Raw genomic sequence first — 21365 nt, 5'->3', positions numbered from 1 at the left:
GCAACTCACATGCATAAGATCAGTCCATAAACAGTTCTAAAGGGTTTTTTGAAAATTTTCATTAGCCACTGGGACTTTTCATCTAAAGCATTATATTAACAGCAATATTGTGAATGAAGCCAGAATTTTAGTGACACTGATCTATGCTTGAACCTCAGCTGGGCTCCTTGATGGACACTTCACCACCAGGGTGTTGTGAGGGCTCCATGAAACGATCTAAGTAGAAGTGGCTAGCCTCGTGTGTGGCACATAGCAAGCACTCAGTAAATGCTGGTTTTGTTCTTTCCTTCATCTCTTTTCCCACCAGCAATTGGATGTGTAAGGGTGATTTCCCTCTCCACCGGATTTTTTAAACGATCATTATCTCACACTCTAGTCTCTATACACCCTCTGGAAAGTCATTGCTGCCCCTGGGAGCCCAGGAACAAAGTAGCCCGGTTTCTGATGCTATGCCAAGGTCCATTCCCCAAAACAAAGGGCAGCATTTAGAAGCACAAGTTAAGAGGTTGCTCATCTGTGGTATCATCAAGATCTCAGTTACCCACCCTGAAGCCAAGAGAGACCATGAATATGAGGACACAATGTTCCGCTTTCTCCTCCCCAGAGTGGGGCAAATGGCATCTATGCTGAGTGGATGGCCGTCTTATCATGGAGTGCATTAATTTGGGACTCTGTATCAGTGGGATAGTGGATAGTGGTATCATGTGTTGTTTATCCTTCATTCATTCCCTCCTTCATTGAGCCATCATATGTTCAGCACATCATCACGTGCCAAGCAAACAGCTAGGTCAGAATAACAAAACTTAGTACCCATCCTCATGATTTACATTATGAAACCATAGAATGTTATGGCTGAAATCTAACATCACAGATAAATGCCTTGCTAAAGATGCTGTGAATTACATAGTAATCAACCAAAGGTCTCCAGACTCCCAGGAAAATCCTCTTTCCATTGTATCACACTGCCTCCAGTAGTTCTAATACTTATTCTTTCCTATGTCATGCTAAATTAAGAAAGAAGTTGTTTTCAAGAGAAAATTTGATGGATAAGGTACTGGGGGAAGATGAGGAGTAAGTCAGAGGACCCCAGTGTTTGGGTAGAACTGCAAAATTCCACAATCCTAACTGGAAATAATCCAGTAGAAAAGAGATTCAAAACTCAGTGGGCCGGGGGAGATGAACCAGGAGAGACTATGGACTCTGAGAAACAAACTGAGGGTTCTAGAGGGGAGGGGGGTGGGGGATGGGTCAGCCTGGTGATGGATATTAAAGAGGGCATGTTCTGCATGGAGCACTGGGTGTTATACACAAATAAAGAATCATGGAACACTACATCAAAAACTAATGATGTAATGTATGGTGATTAACATAACATAATAATAATTTAAAAAAAACTCCGTGGGCCTTTCAGAAAGCATCTGCCAAGGAAGAAGAGTAGGCACTAAAAACCAACTGCAGTTTAACCTATCATGTCCTTTGCTTCTTTTGCTATGATTTTAGAGTCATTCTCTTTAAACAGATAAAGCAGAGAAAATGGGTGACAAATGAAATGCTCCGATAGCCTTGTAAACCCAAGCACCAAAGGTTCAGGCTTTGCCTTCTTGATAAGCCTCTGGAAAGTCATGAAAAATGCCATCCAGTTTTTAAGATTCTCTCCTGCAATATGACAGAATAGAAAATTAGGTTCATAGTCTTGTTCTCCATTCTACAACCAATTCTTTTCAAAGAAACCAATTCCCTAAGGCTTTTGGCTCTCTTCTTAGGCAAAGATGGGCTCCACACTCTGAGTGGTGATAGAAAAAGAACATTGTAAACTCTGTGGCATTTGAACTAAGACCTATGTCACCCAATCCTCACCTGATGTCTAAAAATGTCAGACTTGATATGTTTTAATGAACATATTGTTCCTACAAGAAAGAACATGCCATTAAATTAGCTCTGTATGGAAGATTCCTATATTCCAGCCAAGGTGCCATCAGCTCCCTGACAGGTTTAGGAACCCTAGAATGCCAGGACTGGCCAGAGCTTTACCCATGGTGAACCTTAACTGAGTTAACTTTTGTAGAGACAGATACCTAAATCATAGAAAAACCAGCTGGTTCACAATATAAATTTGGTAAAGATCACGTTGTGTGATAATTCTAAGGGGGATTTCATAGCCCTACAGAATAAACAGTCTCTGGCTGTGGAGAACAGATTTCCGCTAAGGTGAAGTAGTCCTGGGCTGAGAATCAGAAGTTCTAGGTTGAAAGCCCAGCTTGATCATAGATTAAAGTCTCTTTCACTCTCCTGTTTCTCACCCATAGGGTGAGGAGCTACATGAGCTTTCCTGACTTATACATTGTCCTACTTTCACACATGGGACTGTGCCTGGAACACAAAAGTTCCCAGTAAATGTTTGCTGAATGTATGAATAAATCTTTAAGAGGCAGGGGCGCCTGGGTGGCTCAGTTGGTTAAGTGACTGCCTTGGGCTCACATCATGATCCTGGGTTCCTGGGATCAAGTCCCGCATTGGGCTTCCTGATCAGCGGGGAGTCTGCTTCTCCCTCTTCCTCTCCCTCTGTGCTCTCTCTCACTCTCTCAAATAAAAAAATAAAATCTTAAAAAAATATCTCCAAGAGGTATTGAATCAAGATGGTTACAAGTGTGGCCTCCACTCACTATGTAATCATGGGTAAGATGCTAGACCTCACCAAGCCTGTTTCCTCCTCTGTAAAATTAGGATAAGAATGATAACATCATAACTATAACAATAATTACTATGAGAAAGATTTTATTTAAAAAAAAAGCTTAATGTAAACCCCCAAATTTATTAATTATCATTATAACTTACTATGGGGTAGAGAGAGAATAAACTTGAGCTTCCAGAGGAAACCTTGTGTGATTGGTTCCCTTTAGTCATGAATAATCCCTGCCCTGTGATGAAGGTTTCGTCCCTATAACCTGAAGAGCCGTTCTTGCAGTTCCTGGCTTCTTCCTGTGCAAGGGACTTCTGGCTCAGAATGGACAAACACTTCTTGATGGTTTTCTTCCTTTTCTGCTTCATTGTAGGTGAGTCACAGACCTGAGAAGTGGGCTCCAGAGACAGGCTGTAGGGAGCCCCTGGAAACTCTACAGGTACCGTAGGTACCCATGGAGGGCTGAGCCTTGACCATATTTATGAGGGAGGGGAAGCCATTCCAGGAGAGGAACCAAAGAGCAGAATGCCCCTGAGCTCAGGTCCCTGTGCATGCAGACAGAAGAGGATGGGGGACAATGAGACAGGAGGAAGAAGAGGAGGAAGAAGGAGAAGAAGAATGCCCCTGAGCTCAGGTCCCTGTGCATGCAGACAGAAGAGGATGGGGGACAATGAGACAGGAGGAAGAAGAGGAGGAAGAAGGAGAAGAAGAATGCTCCTTCTGCCTTATGGGCCATCTTTTCTGACCTTCTCAACATTCTGCCATTCCTCACCAGGGGCTCAAGCCTCTACGGCTGCCCCTTCATATTCTTTCTCCATTCTGTCTCTACCATTCCCTATAATTCAAAATCCTAGCAAGATTTTTCTGAGGACATCCTTTCATCCATAAATCTGTATCCCATCTGCTGACAGAGCTGGTCAGTCTATAATGGATAATTTTGTAGCTTGTTTCAGTGCCGGACAATGGCTTTTGATACCCTTATCAGGGACTTTATATGAAAACAAATGATTATAGGAGAGGAAATATCGGATGCTCTAGAATCAGAGGTGTTTTTTTTGTTTGTTTGTTAAATGCTTCAGTCGCTGTCTTAAAATCTCTGTACCTTTGGTTGCTCATCTGAGAAATGGGGAAATACTTACAAAGTTTTGTGATGATTAAATCAGATGCAAAGTGAGAGAACATGGCCCAATGAAATGCTTGATAAAAGCTACTTTCCTTTCGCATTTAGGTGCACCAGGGAGAGGTTTTTTGCTTATTTATTTCTTTTATTAAACCTGTATTTCAGGGGCACCTGGGTGGCTCAGTCGTTAAGCGTCTGCCTTCAGCTCAGGTCATGATCCCAGGATCCTGGGATCAAGCCCCACATCGGGCTCCCTGTTCAGTGGAAAGCCTGCTTCTCTCTCTCCCACTCCCCCTGCTTGTGTTCCCTTTCTCACTGTGTCTCTGTCAAATAAATAAATAAAATCTTAAAAAAAAACCCTGTATTTCAATGAGCTCACCCCACAATACCACATAAAATGTCACTACCTACGTCCTAATTCATGAGGACTTTACATATTCAGTTCGAAGTTCAAAATTACAGAGCATATTATCTAACAATATCTAAGCAGCAAATGTGAGCAACACTAGCTTGGGGTAAAATATTTTCAAGCACTCACCCTCATTATTACACTCCCACTGATCTACAGTGCTGTCAGTCAGGTAGGCTAGGCCATCATTCATAGAACCATTTTAAAGCTGGAAAAACCAACGCCATGGAGGCTAAATCACTGCTCTAAATTACCCCAGTTAAAAGGACTGAAATAGGGACCAGAAGAATCCTTTTCTTCTCACAATGGCATTTCTCTGGGATAGGAAGTTGGTAAGAGCTCCCAACTCTTTACTACCCACCACCAGCTCTTCATCCACGCCTTGCACCCCGCCCCCACCTCCCACAATCAGGTCTAGATAATTCCAGCTCCTGTGAAAGTCCCCCTGGTCTCACTCACAGCAGCTCTCCGCTCTCCAGCAGTGACACCACTGAAGTGCATGACGTGCCACCTTCGCACACGGACAGATCGTTGTAGAAGAGGCTTTGGTTCCTGTGTTGCCCAGAAGTTCGAGTCATGCATGACTTTAAAGATCTTCCAGGGTAAGTTAGAGGGTCAGGGGAGGTACTGTGAGATTCTTGGAACATTCTTAGGAGAGTACTTCAGCAATTTCGTATCTCTGCTCAGGGTAATCCAGGAGAGGAACCAAAGAGCAGAATGCCCCTGAGCTCAGGTCCCTGTGCATGCAGACAGAAGAGGATGGGGGACAATGAGACAGGAGGAAGAAGAGGGGTGTTCTATATTCCCAATAAAACTGACCAAACAGATCTGAACTCTGCAGACACTAAAGCACTAGTTGCTAATCTTCTACCAGGAATAGGAATGAAGCAGCTATAGAGAATTGAGGGTTGTTAGGGACCTCAGGCAAACAACTATGAAGGGGGTCAGTGATTTCTGCATCTCCCTGCCTCCGTCCTTTTGGTAGGTATAAGCTGCAAAGCCATCCTGTAACCTACCCTGATGCCTAATTAAATTTTCAGACAGGACTAGTGCCAGGTTTGACCTGTCTTTACAGAACTTAGATCACTGGGTTATTTTCTATGTTCCTTCTTATTACAGATAACATTCTGCAGTTATCATACATGGTGTGTCAGAAATTCTGCAGAGACTTGACCTTTGATCTCAACAATCGGACTTATGTTCATAAATGTTGCAAGCACAATTTTTGTAACCTCAAAATCTAAAATATTGGCCCTCCTGAGGTCTTACTTTAGAATGTTGTCGACATTTCTCCCCCTTCATGCTCTGCATGCCCTTGCTTTCCTGCCTTGTCCATCTTCGACGTACGGCAGCTCTCTTTCCTTCAGTGTCATCCTTCCTGGTGCCTCCAGCTTGGTTTCTACCTCAGTCAGAGGATAATGATCCTGAACAAGAGATTTCTCCCATGACAGGGAATGGCATTTCCATGCTCCAAGAAGCCTGTCCCAAGAGGCTGAGTACAGCAAAATTTAAAAACATGACTGTTCTCAAATCTTATGGTTAGCTTAAATTAGTCAAGGCGGACTAGAAACACTTCAGCTGAAAGTTCACAGATATTTGGATCTAAAACTCCCATTTACTGTTTACTAAAACTAAGCAGAAATAGCAGCCAAATGGATGGTGGACACTTGATATTTTCCTCTATGGACATATTACTTTCCCAAGTGGACCGTGCTCATTTCAAACTCAGTTATGGCTTTCTTGGCCTTTGTAGAGTACATCCATATACAGTGTCCATACAAATCAGAAAATAAGGAAATCCCTGGCTCTGTGATAGTCACAGCTCATACGCGGCCACCTGTAGGTCTGTCAAGATGTGCACTCAAGAGACATCACAACTCTCCCTTCTTCTCCTTCCTCTCCTAATCTTTCTCTGTCCCTTTCCTCTTTTGCTCTCCACTTCCACTATCACCTCCCCAGCGACCCACACCATTGCTGAACAAATTCTCCCTCTCTGAATACCCAAGTCACCTTATGGATACCTTTTTTGACGCTCTCTCTCAATGAATCATTTCTCTGTTTGTCTTATTTGCCCAGTATGTTACAAATCACAGCAAGAACAGATCCCGTGTCTTACTCATTTCTGCTGCCTTTAGTGGGCCAGTGAAAGTTTACTGTGTTTAACTGAATGGCCAGTGATGTTGACGAAATTTTTCTTGTGCATCTATTTAGTTTGCAGGACTTATGATGCTTTTACGCTTTATCTGGCTGCATACCTATTTTCTTGAGTGTATAGGAATGGTAATCTCCACTCCCTACCAAACAAAGAATGTTCACTATACTATGTGTTTTCCCTGAAGGGATTATGCAAAAGACATTTCTTTTTATGGGACCCTTCAGTATTCAAATATCTTTAAAGTTGTTTTTTTTTTTTTTTTTTTTGACAGAGAGAGAGCAAGGGAGCACAAGCAGGGGGAGTGGCAGAGGGAGAGGGGGAAGCAGGTTCCCCGCTGAGCAGGGAGCCTGATGTGGGGCTTGATCCCAGGACTCTGGGATCATGACCTGAGCCAAAGGCAGATGCTTAACTGACTGAGCCACCCAGGCACCCCAGTATACAAATATCTTAACCAAAAATTATTTTTTTTAAGATTTTATTTATTTATTTGTCAGAGAGAGAGAAAGAGCACAAGCAGGGGGAGCAGCAGGCAGAGGGAGAAGCAGGCTTCCCACTGAGCAGGGAGTTTGATGCAGGGCCAGATCCCAGGACCCTGAGATCATGACCTGAGCCCAAGGCAGACGCTTAATGACTGAGCCACCCAGGCACCCCACTAACAATTATTTTTGATGGAATTCTTCCAAAACTTATTAGCTAATCTTACTTCAAAATTCATAATCAATACTACTATTATAAAATAGAGGTGTAAGTTTAGAAAGGGTAATCTGACCAAATTCTATTGGAAATATCTGAAGGCACATGTTTTCCTAGTTTTAATGATGTCAAGATCGATCACATAGATATTTTTGTTCTCAGATTTATTTTATACAAGATATAGTTTCCCTTCAATCTTTTATCTGACAGCCTTAGTCTCCATTGATTATTATTAACTAGATCCAACATTCATTATGAGTTGAAATATAATTATTTTATCTTCTTTTTTTTTAGAGAGGGAGGGGGGAGGGGCAGAAAGAGAGAGAATCTTAAGCAGGCTCCACACCCAGCACAGAGCCCAATGTGGGGCTCCATCTCACAACTCTAAGATCATGACCTGAGCCGAAATCAAGAGTCGGATGCTTAACCGAATCAGCCACCCAGGCACCCCGAATTACTTTATCTTCTTAATTGAAGTATAATTCATATATAATAAAATAAATATATGTTAAGTATACAGTTTGATGTGATTTGAGAAATGTATAAACCTATATAACCACCATCCCAGATAAAACACAGATTTCCATTAACCCAGTGAGTTTCTTCAGGTAACCACCCACTCTCAAAGTTATTGTTCTAACTTCTATCATTATAGTATAATTTTACCTGTTCTTGAATTCATGGACGTGAACAAATGAAAGTATACGACAACTACTTTCTTGAATCTGGCTTCTATCACTCACCAGATATTTTTAAGATTAATGCATGTTTTTGCTTCCACCAAGAGTTTGTTCTTTTTTTTCCCATTGTATACATATATAATAATTTATTAAATCAATTCTTGTATTGATGGACATGAAGTTGTTTTAAGGTTTGGGTTATTGTAAATAAAGTTATTATGGACATCCTTGTAATAAGAGTTTTGGTGGACATACACATTCATTTCTCTTGAGTAGGTAAAAAAAGTAAAATTTCTAAGTCATAGGGTAGCCATATAGGCATATACATAATTTTGAAAGAAACTGCCAAATAGCTTGTGAAAGTAATGATACAAATATATAGTTCTACCAGCACTGTATGAGAGTTCCACATACCTCCCATCACCAATTATTATCAGTCATTTAAATTTTAGCTATTCTAGTGGTTGTAAAGGATATCTTGCACTTTCCTGATAATGGAATTCAGCCACTTTTTATGCCCCAGTTAGAAAATAATTTATGCAGGTTTCCTTCTAACACTTACATTTAAATTAACACTCAAATTCTCCATTTGGAATTTATCCTTGTAAGAAATTGATCCAATTTTATGTATTTCTGCATAGCTATCCAATTAGCTCAACAATGTTTATTTAAAAGTTTATATTTTTTTCAACTAATTTGAGATGCTCCTTTCATAGTACACTGCATTTCCATCAGCACTAATACTAATTCTGGGTCCTCTACACAGTTAAGTTTTTCTATCCATTACCTCTATCTTATAACATGCACAAAGAACAAATTCAAACTGGATTTTAAGCTGAATATGAAAAGTACACAATAAAACTAGAAGAAACCATAGCATGCATTTATAACTTTGGAAGAGGCAAAGGTTACTTACTTAAACATAACCTAAAAAGCAAACCATTTTTAAAAAATGATAAATTAGACCACATTAAAATGAACGATGTCTGTTCACCAAAATGCATCTCTAAGAGAGTAAAAGGCAAGATAAAGACTTACAGGAGATATCTGCAATACTTATATCTCCCATAGAACTTGTATCCAGAACATAAAAATAATTCTTACAAAAAACTGAGGGACTTTATCACCACTAGACCTGCCTTGCAAGAAATGCTGAAAGGAGCTATTCAAGCTGAAATGAAAAGATGCTAAAATGGCATCTTTGATTAATGGCATCAATGGCATAAAAACATACAAAAATATACAACACGCTGCTATAGGTTAATACTAAAGTCAGACTTAAAAAACTCTAAGAGGATGGTATGTTAACCACTTAACTGTAGCACAAAGGGCAAAGGGAAAAGCATTCATATAATTGTAGCTACTATAATTTATTAATAAATACACAATATAAAAAGAGGTAAATAATAATATCAAAACAAAAAAGGGGGGGAGTAAAAGGGTGGGGCTTTTGTAGACAATCAAAGGTAAGCTGCTATCAGCTTAAACTGGACTGTTTAATCTACTTGACACTTGATCTCACCAATCAGACTCACGTGCAAAAATGATGCAACTACAATTACTGTAACTTCAATAAGACTCAAGCACAAAGCAAAAACCTATAGTAGACACACAAAAGCTAAAGAAAGGGGAGACAGAGCAAACAACCACGGAGTTGGGTTCCCACGCCTGAGATACAAACACTCAGTCACAGGCTGGGTGACCACAGAGTGCGGATGGAGACCAGGGAGACAGAAATGATTGACTGGATTTCCCTGAGGAGTGGGGCCCCAAGCTCTTGGCTCCAGGGATGGAGAATGGGAGGCCTCCATTTTCATTCTCATCCTCTAAAGCTGCATGAAAAGCCTTCAGGAAACAAAAGCCACATAGAGCAATCTGGAGCAGATTAGTTAGCCTGGTCCCCTGGCAAAGGCAGTGCAATTCCACCAGGGGCAAAGACATCTGAGAATCAAAGCAACATGCCCGTCCCCCAGAAGATCAGCAAGAACATGCGGCCAAGACCAAGTTTACCCCTCAGTGAGAACTGCAAAACTCCAGCACTAGGGGAATATAGCATATAGAATTCATGGTTTTTTTCCCCACGATTCTTTAGTCTTTCAATTTTAATTTTTTTCTCTTCCCTTTTCCAACCAATTTCTTATTTTATCAACTCTTTTTTAAAAATCTTTTTTTTTTTAAAGATTTTATTTATTTTTTTGACAGAGAGAAACATAGTGAGAGCAGGAACACAAGCAGGGGGAGTGGGAGAGGGAGAAGCAGGCTTCCCACAGAGCAGGGAGCCCGATGTGGGACTCGATCCCAGGACCCTGGGATCATGACCTGAGCCGAAGGCAGACACTTAACGACTGAGCCACCCAGGCGCCCTTAAAAATCTTTTTTAATTTTTATTTTTACAGTTACGTTCTATCCTTTCATTATATTTAATTTTATATTTGTATATATATGTTATATATATATAGGTTTTATATAAATATAGGTGTTTCTTTCTTTACAATTTTGGGATGCAGTTTCTTCTAACAAACAAAATACACCCAGAATCTACTGTATGGCTCTGTTCTCTTCACCTGTCTAATTATATTCTCTCTCTCTTTTCTTCTTCTTTTTTTGTTATGTTTTGTTAAACTTTTTAATTTTCATCTTTACAGTTACAGTCTTTCCTTTAAATGTATTTAATTTTATTTTTGTATATATACACATTTTTCTTTCTTTAGAATTTTGAGATGTAGCTTCTTCTAACAAATGAACCAAAATACACTCAGGATATAGTATATTGTTCTGTTCTGTTCACCTGTCTGTTTATATGCTTTCTTTTCTTTTTTTTTTTTTTTTTGCTTTTAATTTTCTTTTTTACAGTTACATTCTATCCTTTCATTGTATTAAATTTTATTTTTATACCTATGTAAGTTTTTCTTTCTTTATAATTTTGGGATCTAGTTTTCTAACAGACCAAAATACACAGAGGATCCAGTATATTGCTCTATTCTGTTCACCTGTCTGATTATATTCTCTCTCTCTCTTTTAAATTTTATTTATTTATTTATTTATTGGTTTTGGGTCTCTTCTGCTTTGTTTACTGTATATGTCTCTGTGGTTGTTGTTGCCATTTTAGTATTTTGTTCTCTCATTTATCTATTCTTCTCTGGACAAGATGGAAAATCTCACCTCGAAACAGAACAAGAGGCAGTACTGACTGCCAGGGACCTAATCAGTATGGATATAAGTAAGATGTCGAAGCTAGAGTTCAGAATAACAATTATAAAGACACTAGCTGGGCTTGAAAAAAGTATAGAAGACACTAGAGAATCCCTTTCTGGAGAAATAAAACTAAAACCTAATCAAGTCAAAATTAAAAAAGCTATTAATGAGATGCAATAAAAAATGGAGGCTCTAACTGCTAGGATAAATGAGGCAGAAGAGAGAATTAGTGATATGGAAGACAAAATGATCATGAATAAAGAAGCTGAGAAAAAGAGAGATAAACAACCACTGGATCATGAAGGGAGAATTCGAGAGATAAGTGAAACCATAAAGTGAAACAATATTAGAATAATTGGGATCCCAGAAGAAGAAGAAAGAGAGAGAGAGGAGCAGAAGGTATATTGGAGCAAATTATACCAGAGAACTTCTCTAATCTGGGGAAAGAAACAGGCATTCAAGTACATGAGGCACAGAGAACCCCCCTGAAAATCAATAAAAATAGGTCAACACCCCGACATATATCAGTGAAACTTGCAAATCTCAGAGACAAAGAAAAATCCTGAAAGCAGCTCGGGACAAGAGGTATGTAACCTATAAGGGTAGAAACATTAGACTTGCAGCACACCTATCCACAGATACTTGGCAGGCCAGAAAGGATTGGCATGATATATTCAGGGTGCTGAATGAGAAAAATATGCATCCAAGAATACCTTATCCAGCTAGGATGTCATTCAAAATAGAAGGAGAGATAAAAAGCTTCCATGACAAACAGAAACTAAATAATTTGTGATCACTAAACCAGCCCTACAAGAAATATTAAAAGGGGTCCTTTAAACAAAGAGAGAGCCCAAAAGTAACATAGACCAGAAAGGAACATAGACAATACACAGAAATATTAACTTTACAGATAGTACAAAGGCACTAAATTCATATCTTTCAATAGTTATTCTGAATGTAAATGAGTTGAATGCCCCAATAAAAAGACACAGGGTATCAGATTGGATAAAAAAAAAAGCAAGACCGATTGACATGCTGTCTGCAAGAGACTCATTTTAAACACAAAGACACCTCCAAATTTAGAGTGAGAGGGTGAAAAACCATTTATCATGCTAATAGACATCAAAAGAAAGCTAGGGTGTCAATCCCTATATCAGACAAATTAGATTTTAAACGAAAGACTGTAATAAGAGATGAGGAAGGACACTATATCATACTTAAAAGGTCTATCCAACAAGAAGATCTAACAATTATAAATATTTATGCCCCTAACATATGAGCAGCCAATTATAAGCCAATTAATAACAGAATTAAAGAAACACATTGATAATAATACAATAATAGCAGGGTACTTTAACACACCACTCACTGCAATGGACAGATCATCTAAGAAGATCAACAAGGAAACAAGGGCTAAAACCCAAAAGACTCCACCCCAAAATTGCTAGAACTCATCCAGGAATTCAGCAAAGTGGCAGGATATAAAATCAATGCACAGAAATCAGTTTCTTTTCTATACACTCACAGTGAGACAGAAGTAAGAGAAATTAAGGAGTTGATCCCATTTACAATTGCACCAATAACTGTAATATACCTAGGAATAAACCTAACCAAAAAGGCAAAGGATCTATACTCAGAAAACTATAGAACACCCATGAAAGAAATTGAGGAAGACACACACACACACACACACACACACACAAATGGAAAAACTTTCCATACTCATGGATTGGAAGAGCAAATATTGTGAAAATGTCTATGCTGCCTAGAGCAATGTATACATTCAATGCAATCCCTATCAAAATACCATCAACTTTTTTCACAGAGCTGGAATAAATAATCCTAAAATTTGTATGGAACCAGAAAAGACCCCAAATAGCCAAAGGAATGTTGAAAAAGAAAACCAAAATTGGTGGCATCACAATTCCAGACTTCAAGCTCTATTATAAAGCTATAATCATCAAGACAGTATGGTACTGGCACAAAAACAGACACATAGATCAATGGAACAGAATAGAGAACCCCAAAATGGACCCTCAACTCTATGGTCAACTAATCTTCGACAAAGTAGGAAAGAATATCCAATGGGAAAAAAGTCTCTTCAACAAATGGTGTTGGGAAAATTGGACAGCCACATGCAGAAGTATGAAACTGGGCCATTTCCTTACACCATGCACAAAAATAGTCTCAAAATGGATGAAAGACCTCAAGGTGAAACAGAAATCCATCATAATCCTAGAGGACAACACAGGCAGCAACCTCTTCGACCTCAGCCACAGCAACTTCTTGCTAGACACATCTCCAAAGGCAAGGGAAACAAAAGCAAAAATGAACCACTGGGACTTCATCAAGATAAAAAGCTTTTGCACAGCAAAGGAAACAGTTGACAAAACCAAAAAGACAACCGACAGAATGGGAGAAGATATTTGCAAATGTCTTATCACATAAAGGGCTAGTATCCACAATCTATAAAGAACTTATCAAACTCAAAACTCAAAGAACAAAGAATCCAATCAAGAAATGGGCAGAAGACATGAACAGACATTCTGCAAAGAAGACATCCAAATGGCCAACAGACACATGAAAAAATGCTCCACATCACTCGGCATCAGGGAAATCCAAATCAAAACCACAATGAGATACCACCTCACACCAGTCAGAATGGCTAAAATTAACAAGTCAGGAAACGACAGATGTTGGCAAGAATGCAGAGAAAGGGGAACCCTCCTACACTGTTGGTGGGAATGCAAACTGATGCAGCCACTCTGGAAAACAGTATGGAGGTTCCTCAGAAAGTTGAAAATAGAGCTACCCTATGACCCAGCAATTGCACTACTGGGTATTTACCCCAAAGATACAAATGTAGTGATCCAAAGGGGTACGTGCACCCCAATGTTTATAGCAGCAATGTCCACAATAGCCAAACTATGGAAAGAGCCCAGATGTAATCGACAGATGAATGGATAAAGAAGATGTGGTTATATATATATACAATGGAATACTCAGCTATCAAAAAAATTGAAATCTTGCCATTTTCAGCAATGTGGATGGAACTAGATAGTATTATGCTAAGCAAAATAAGTCAATCAGAGAAAGACAATTATCATATGTCACTCATATGTGGAATTTAAGAAGTAAAACAGAGGATCATCAGGGAAGAGAGGAAAAAATAAAAAAAAGATGAAATCAGAGAGGGAGACAACCATAAGAGACTCTTAATCATAGGAAACAAACTGAGGGTTGCTGGAGAGGAGAGGGGTGGAGGGATGCAGAAACTGCGTGACAGACATTAAGGAGGGCACGTGATGTAATGAACATGGGTATTATATAAAACTGATGAATCACTGACCTCTACCTCTGAAACTAATAATACATTATATGTTAATTGAATTTAAATTTTTAAGAAACGAGAAGAAAAAAATAAAATTGACCCACTGGAAAAAAATAATAATATGAAAAAAATTCAAATGATGTAACTGGAATTAAGAATATTAAATAAGATTCTATAGGTTTACTTACCCATATAATGCTTTTTAACCTATTTTAATTAGTTTTAAAATAATTTAATTTAATTTTAACAAAGGGGGACAACAGAATTGCTTAAATGGATAAAATAACTTCCAAATGTTAGTTAGAAAAATTAAAATGAGGTTTTCTAAAAAAAAAAAGAAAGAAAGAAAAGAAACAAAAATATAAAATGAATAGGTAACTTACAAAATAGGAGAAAACATTTTAAGCCTTATATCAGGTAAGGGGTCAATATCCAAAATCTATAAAAAAAAAACTCATACAATTCAGTAACAATAAAACAACTTCTGGCTTCTATTGAGCACCTAATACATGCCAGGCAATTAATATAAGATCTCATTTTTTTCTTGCAACAACTCAGTAAAGAAGATGCTATCATTTTTATTTCATAAATAAGGAAACTGGGTTTCTGAGCTGTTAAGAGAGTAGTCCAGGGCCATTTGGTGAGATAGTAACTGAACTGGGGTGATTCATATTGGGATCTTTGGGCTCAAAAGACATCACTCTCTCCATGCATTCATAAGAAAAGAAAAGAAAATCCATTCCAACTTAAAAATGGGCAGAACTAAATAGACATTTTTCCAAAGAAGACTTCCAATGGCCAACAGGTACATGAAAAGATGCTCAACATCACTAATCATCAAAGAAATCTAAACCATAATGAGCTATCACCTCACACCTGTTAAAATGACTATCCTCAAGAAAAAAAACAGATAACAAGTGTTGAGAATGTGGAGAAAAAAGGGAACTCTTAGGCATTGTTAGTGGGAATGTAAATTGGTACAGCTACTATGGAAAACAGCATGGAGGTCTTCAAAAATTTAAAAATAGAACTACCATATGGTTCAGCAACTCCACTCTTGGGTATTTATCCAAAAGAAATGAAAACAGGGGGCGCCTGGGTGGCTCAGTCGTTAAGCATCTGCCTTCGGCTCGGGTCATGATCCCAGGGTCCTGGGATCGAGCCCCGCATCGGGCTCCCTGCTCGGCGGGAAGCCTGCTTCTCCCTCTCCCACTCCCCCTGCCTGTGTTCCCTCTCTCGCTGTGTCTCTCTCTGTCAAATAAATAAATAAAATCTTTAAAAAAAAAAAAAAAGAAATGAAAACAGGATATCAAAGAAATATATGCACTCCCATGTTTACCGCAGTATTATTTATAATAGCCAAGCTATGAAAATAACTTGTGTTCCTCAATAGATTAATGTAAAAATAAGAGATGTGATACCCTCCTCCCCGCCACACACAGGAATATTGTTTAGCCATGATAAAGAAGGAAATTCTGCCACTTGTGACAACAGGACAAAACTTTTTTTTTATTTTAATTTTTTAAATTTTTTAAAAAGATTGTATTTATTTATTTATTTGACACAGAGAGAGTAGGAGAAAGCATGAGCCAGGGGGAGAGGCAAAGAGAGAAGCAGACTTCCCACTGAGCAGGGAGTCCAACTTGGGGCTTGATTCAGGAACCCTGTGATCATGACATGAGCCGAAGGCAGATGCTTAACTGACTGAGCCACCAGGCGCCCCAACAGGATGAAACTTGATGGCATTTTGTGAAATAAATTAGACAGAGAAAGACATATACTGTGTGATCTCACTTATATGTGGAATCTAAAAATGCCAAACTAGTAAGAATAGAGTAAGAAAGGTGGTTACCAGGGTCTAGGGGGTGGACGAATTGAGGAGATGTTGTTTAAAGATACAAATGTGCAATCAGTAAATAAATAAATCCAGGACATCTAATGCAAAATTAGTGATTTCAGTGATTACAGACAATAATTGTATTATAAACTTTAATGTTGCTAAGAGACCAGATCTTAATTGTTCCCACCACAAAAAAGAATGATAATAATGTGACATAATAAAGGTATTAGCTAATGCTTCGGTGGCAATAATATTGTAATATATAAATGTATCAAGTTGACACATCGTACACCTTAAATTTACACAATGTTCTATATCAATTATATCTCAGTAAAAATTTTAAAAAGAATTCTTACAAATCAATTTGATAATGAAAAACTACCCAACAAAAAAAGAGGCAAAAGACTTAAACAGGTCCTTTACCAAAAAGAATACCCATATGGTCAATAAGCATCTGAAAAATATTGATGAGACTGTAAATCGGTATTTTGAAAATAATATGGTAAGTATATTCTCAACCTCATTATTAGGTGCATCCTGTGATTTAGCAGTTCTACCCTATGTAGCAAATGAGTGAGTGGTCCACCAAAAGATATTTATAAGAATATTCAGAGGAGGAAACAGGCCAAGAGAAATGACAGAATTAACATAAATCACACAATCTGAAGTCATAATTATAGCTCTAATCCCTCGATTCTAAAGACTCATCTTTGTTTCATGTCACTGTGGGTGACTGGACAGACTTCCAAATTCCCCAGAAAGTATTTCTTTCTTCAATAGAAAGTAGCTCACCGGAGGGCCAATGTGTAATTTCCATTTGAATTCCTCCATGATAGGCATGTGACTAAAATGTGTTACATTTTAATCTTTAAAACCTGTAAGGAATTATTTAATAGTTTCATTGCCTGCTGCTTTTCAAGAATGCAATTTCATTTAAAACCCTGACCTTCTTGAGCCCTTTAACTGTTCCCAACCATGTTCATCCTAAATCAAATTAGGAAATTTTTTAATCATTATTTCTCATGCCTTTAGAGCGCTTGATATAGCTATTTTGCTTCCTTCGAACAAACAACCCACACAGAATCAATTTTTTTTTATCAGTGCTATTTTCTAATGAAGGATTTGCCATAAAAGAAAAAGGAGGAGGAAGAGGAGGAAGGAGGTCAGAAAGTTGGAGGAGGAGGAGGTTCATGACTGCTTTATTTGTGATAACTAAAAACTAGAAACAACCCAATTGTTCATAGACACCAGAAAATATAAAATGTGGTGTATTTATATAGTGTAACACTACACAGCAATATAAAGACTGAACTATTGCTATATGCAACAACATGGATAACTTCCAAAAACATAAGGATGAACAAAAGAAGCCAGGCACAAAAGACTACAGTTCATATCACTTATACAATTTCACTCATATGAAGTTTAAAAACAAGACAGAAATATGGTGATAGAATTCAGAAGTGTAGTTATATTTGAGGGTTATGACACAGGAAGGAACAGAGAAAGCATTACTTCAATAAAAATTGTTTTGACAGCCATTTAAATCATCAAGGAAATCTTTTCAAGAAGTTGTCCTCTTTGTCTATTCATGTATTAATACCATGTTGTTCTAATTATAGAAGCCCCATTGTTGATTTCAATATTAGGAAAAGCGAGTCCTCCTTCATTGCTCTTTGTCTTCAGCATTTTACTGACATTTGTTTGTTTATTCTTTCAATTGATCTTTATAGTCAACTTGTCTAACTCCAGGGTAAAAAGTTATGGTACGCTTTTATTGGTATTTTTTCATTGGTATCTTTTATAGGTCTTTTTTTTAGTTTTTTATAGTTTTCTTTATATGGATTTTTTTCTGCTCTAAATGAGGCATTTCATTTTATATTCTAAGTAGTTATTATATATGTGAATGCCATTGATAACTGAATGTTAATTTCATGTTCTAGTACTTTAATAATTTTTCTGTTATTCAGAGCAGTTTGTCTATTGATTCTTTTGGTTTCATCAGATATACACCCTTTCATTTGCAAAAGAAAATAGTTTTGTCTCTTCCTCTCAAATTCTAAGGCCTCTAATTCCTTTTTCTTGTCTAATTACATTGATTAGTTTTCTAATATTACACTAATTAGCTGTATAGGTAGTGAACGTCCTAGCCTTGTTTCTTATTTTAGCATGAAACCATCTAATATTTCCCCTATTAAATAAACTACTGGCTTTTGGTCTGAGATATATATAATTTTATCATGTTAAAGACATTCATCAATTCCACTTTTGAGTTTTTTTTATAGATGAACAGGGGTTGAATTTTGTGAAATGACTACTTGTTACCCTTTGGGATGATAATCTGATTTTTCTGTTATTGTATTATTATATTACTTGACATTTTTAACACTGAACCACTCTTGCATCCCTAGAATAAGGCTCACTTGGCCATAATGTGTGTCAGATTGCATCATCTGGCCCCAATTCTTCACCCCTCCTTTATGTCTACATCTTTTAATGTGCAAATTCTCAATGTCCTCCCATTTTCAGTGGGATTACCTGCCCAGTTTCCTAACTCCAGGCATGGCCATGTAACTATCTTTGGCCATTCGGGTGTTAGCAAATTTAATGTAAGCAGAAGTTTAAAATGGGCTTGGGTCTTGCTCTCTTATGCTTCTGCCATTGCCATGATAAGACATGTCTAAGCTAGTCTATTGGTCCCAGGAGAAGATGAGCATGCAGAGCAGAGCTCAGTCACCCTAGCCAAGGCCAGGCTAAATCAACCAATCTCCAGCTATCCAAGAGACATATGAGTTTGGTCTCACTGAGATTAGCAGAGCTGCCCAGCTGAGCAAATCGGGATCATCTGAATTCCTGACACAGGAAAATAATTTATAATTTGAAGCCACTGAGTTTTGGAATGGTTTGTTACTCAACAGAAATGAAATAATTCATTTTATGTTATCCTTTTATCTGATATTGAAATCTGTCCGCTAATACTTTGTCAAAGATTTTTAAATTGATGTTTATGAGATTTTTTTTATCAGACAAGATAGACTTTTTTTCATCATCGAGTCTTTTTAATGACAATCTCTTCCAATTCTTTATTATTATGTTCAGTTAGCCAAAAAAAGTGAGATTTTTATAATGCTCTATATTACATAAACTCATTTGGATTTGGATGTTATTTGTTTAATAAAAAGAATGCTTCCTTTCCTTATCTATACTCTTGAAATAGTTTAAGTAGCATTAGAATCATCTACTTATTAGTTTAGGCACCTGGGTGGTTCAGTCGGTTAAGCATCCAACTCTTGATTTTGGCTCAGGTCATGATCTCAGGATTGTGAGATCGAGCCTCACAGCGGCTTCCATGCTGGGCGTGGAGCCTGCTTAAGATTCTCTCTCCCTCTCCTCTAACCCCCCTAATTAAAAAAAAAAAAAAGGTTTTTTGAAATTCTTCTGTGAAACTGTATAGATGTAGTACTTTTGGGAGGTGACAGGAGCTCTTTAATAATTTTCTCTATTTTTTATTTTTTAAAGATTTATTTATTTATTTTAGAGAGAGAGATATAGAGATCAAGCGCATGAGTGGGAGAGGCAGAGGGAGAGGGAGAGAATCTCAAGCAGATTCCACCCTGAGCACAGAGCCTGCAGCAGGGCCTGATCTCAGGACCCTGAGATCACGACCTGAGTCAAACCAAGAGTCGGTCACTTAACCGGCAGCACCACCCAGGCACCCCAATTTTCCCTATTTTTTAAAATAGAAATGAGTTTCTGTAGCCTTTCTAATTCTGCTTGGGTCAGTTTGGGTAAAATTCTATTTTCCTAGAAAATTACTTATTTCAATTAGATGTTTATATTGATTTGCATAGGATTATACAAATTAATTTTGAAATTTAAAGTAAATATTTTTAAAAATTTCCTCAGTTTGGATGTTTATTTCTCCTTTGCAGTATCTAATATTTTGTATTTGTGCAGTCTCCTTTTTAAATAACAGGTTAACTTTGTGATTTGCTTAGTTAGATGAACTTTTTATCTGTTGTATTTATTTCCTGTTTTCTACATGTGGTGGACGTATCCTAAGGTATGGGATATACCCAATGAGTCACCCCTTGAATAACACCCTCCCCTTGAGTGTGGTCAGAACTTGTGACTTGCTTCTAACCAATAGAATGTAGCAAAGGTGATGGAATATTATTCATATTATTGTTACATTATATAAGACTGGATTTTAGCAAACAAGAGAGAGACTCTCCCACTGGCCTTGAAGAAGCAGTGATGTTGTAAATTGACTATGGGGATAGCCACGTGGTAGAGAACTATGAATGAATGGCCTTTTGGAGCTGAAAGAGGCCCTAGCCAAGAGCCAGAAAGAAAATGGGAAACTCAGTTATACTACTACAGAGAGATGAATTCTACCAACAGGCCAAGAGAGTTTAGAAGTGAACTCTTCCTAAATTAAGTTTTCAAATAGAACATGGCTTGGTCTACCCCTTGATTGCAGCCTTGTGAGATTCTGAGCTGAGGACCCAGCTAAGCTCTGTCTGGACTTCTGACCTATAGAAATTGTGAGAATGTGTGTGTTTAAGCCACCAAGTCTATGGTACACAGCCACAGAAAGTACACGGCCATATGGAATGAATACATTACCTCTGAGATTTCTGCTTTTACTTATTGCTAGTTCTTTCCTTTTTTCTGCTTTGTTCTTGGTCTGCTATTTTGAGTTGAGTGTTTAATTGATTACTTTTTAAATTTTATGTGTAATTAATGCTATGAATTTTTCTCTGATAAATGCTATAGCTGTATTCCATAGTTTTTGATATGTAATGTTTTCTGTTAAGAAATTCTGCATTTTTTGGAGAAAGGGGAACCCTCCTACACTGTTGGTGGGAATGCAAGCTGGTGCAGCCACTCTGGAAAACAGTATGGAGGTTCCTCAAAAAGTTGAAAATAGAGCTACCCTATGACCCAGCAATTGCACTACTGGGTATTTACCCCAAAGATACAAATGCAGTGATCCAAAGGGGTATGTGCACCCCAATGTTTATAGCAGCAATGTCCACAATAGCCAAACTATGGAAAGAGCCAAGATGTCCATCAACAGATGAATGGATAAAGAAGATGTGGTATATACATACAATGGAATATTATGCAGCCATCAAAAAATTGAAATCTTGCCATTTGCAATGACGTAGATGGAACTAGAGGGTATTATGCTAAGTGAAATAAGTAAATCAGAGAAAGACAATTATCATATGATCTCATTGATATGAGGAATTTGAG

The 21365-nt window shown here is 37.8% G+C and overlaps 1 protein-coding gene and 1 long non-coding RNA gene across 3 annotated transcripts in view; one reads left to right on the top strand and one right to left on the bottom strand.

Moving 5' to 3' along the window:
- Positions 1-21365, bottom strand: part of LOC145716285 (uncharacterized) — a 48411-nt gene that overhangs the window by 6702 nt on the left and 20344 nt on the right. The window lies entirely within an intron of this gene.
- On the top strand, positions 3005-5453 carry PATE3 (prostate and testis expressed 3). The gene is made up of 3 exons (XM_081797441.1): positions 3005-3053; positions 4689-4811; positions 5329-5453. The coding sequence occupies exons 1-3, from the start codon at positions 3005-3007 to the stop codon at positions 5451-5453; spliced, it is 297 nt and encodes a 98-aa protein (XP_081653567.1).

Source organism: Leptonychotes weddellii, chromosome 11 (genome assembly GCF_054177405.1).
Source record: "Leptonychotes weddellii isolate Sample4059 chromosome 11, ASM5417740v2, whole genome shotgun sequence".
Taxonomy (NCBI): Eukaryota; Metazoa; Chordata; class Mammalia; order Carnivora; family Phocidae; genus Leptonychotes; species Leptonychotes weddellii.
The sequence above is the reverse complement of the archived record's forward strand: the minus strand, read 5'-3'. Positions and strand labels throughout refer to the sequence as shown.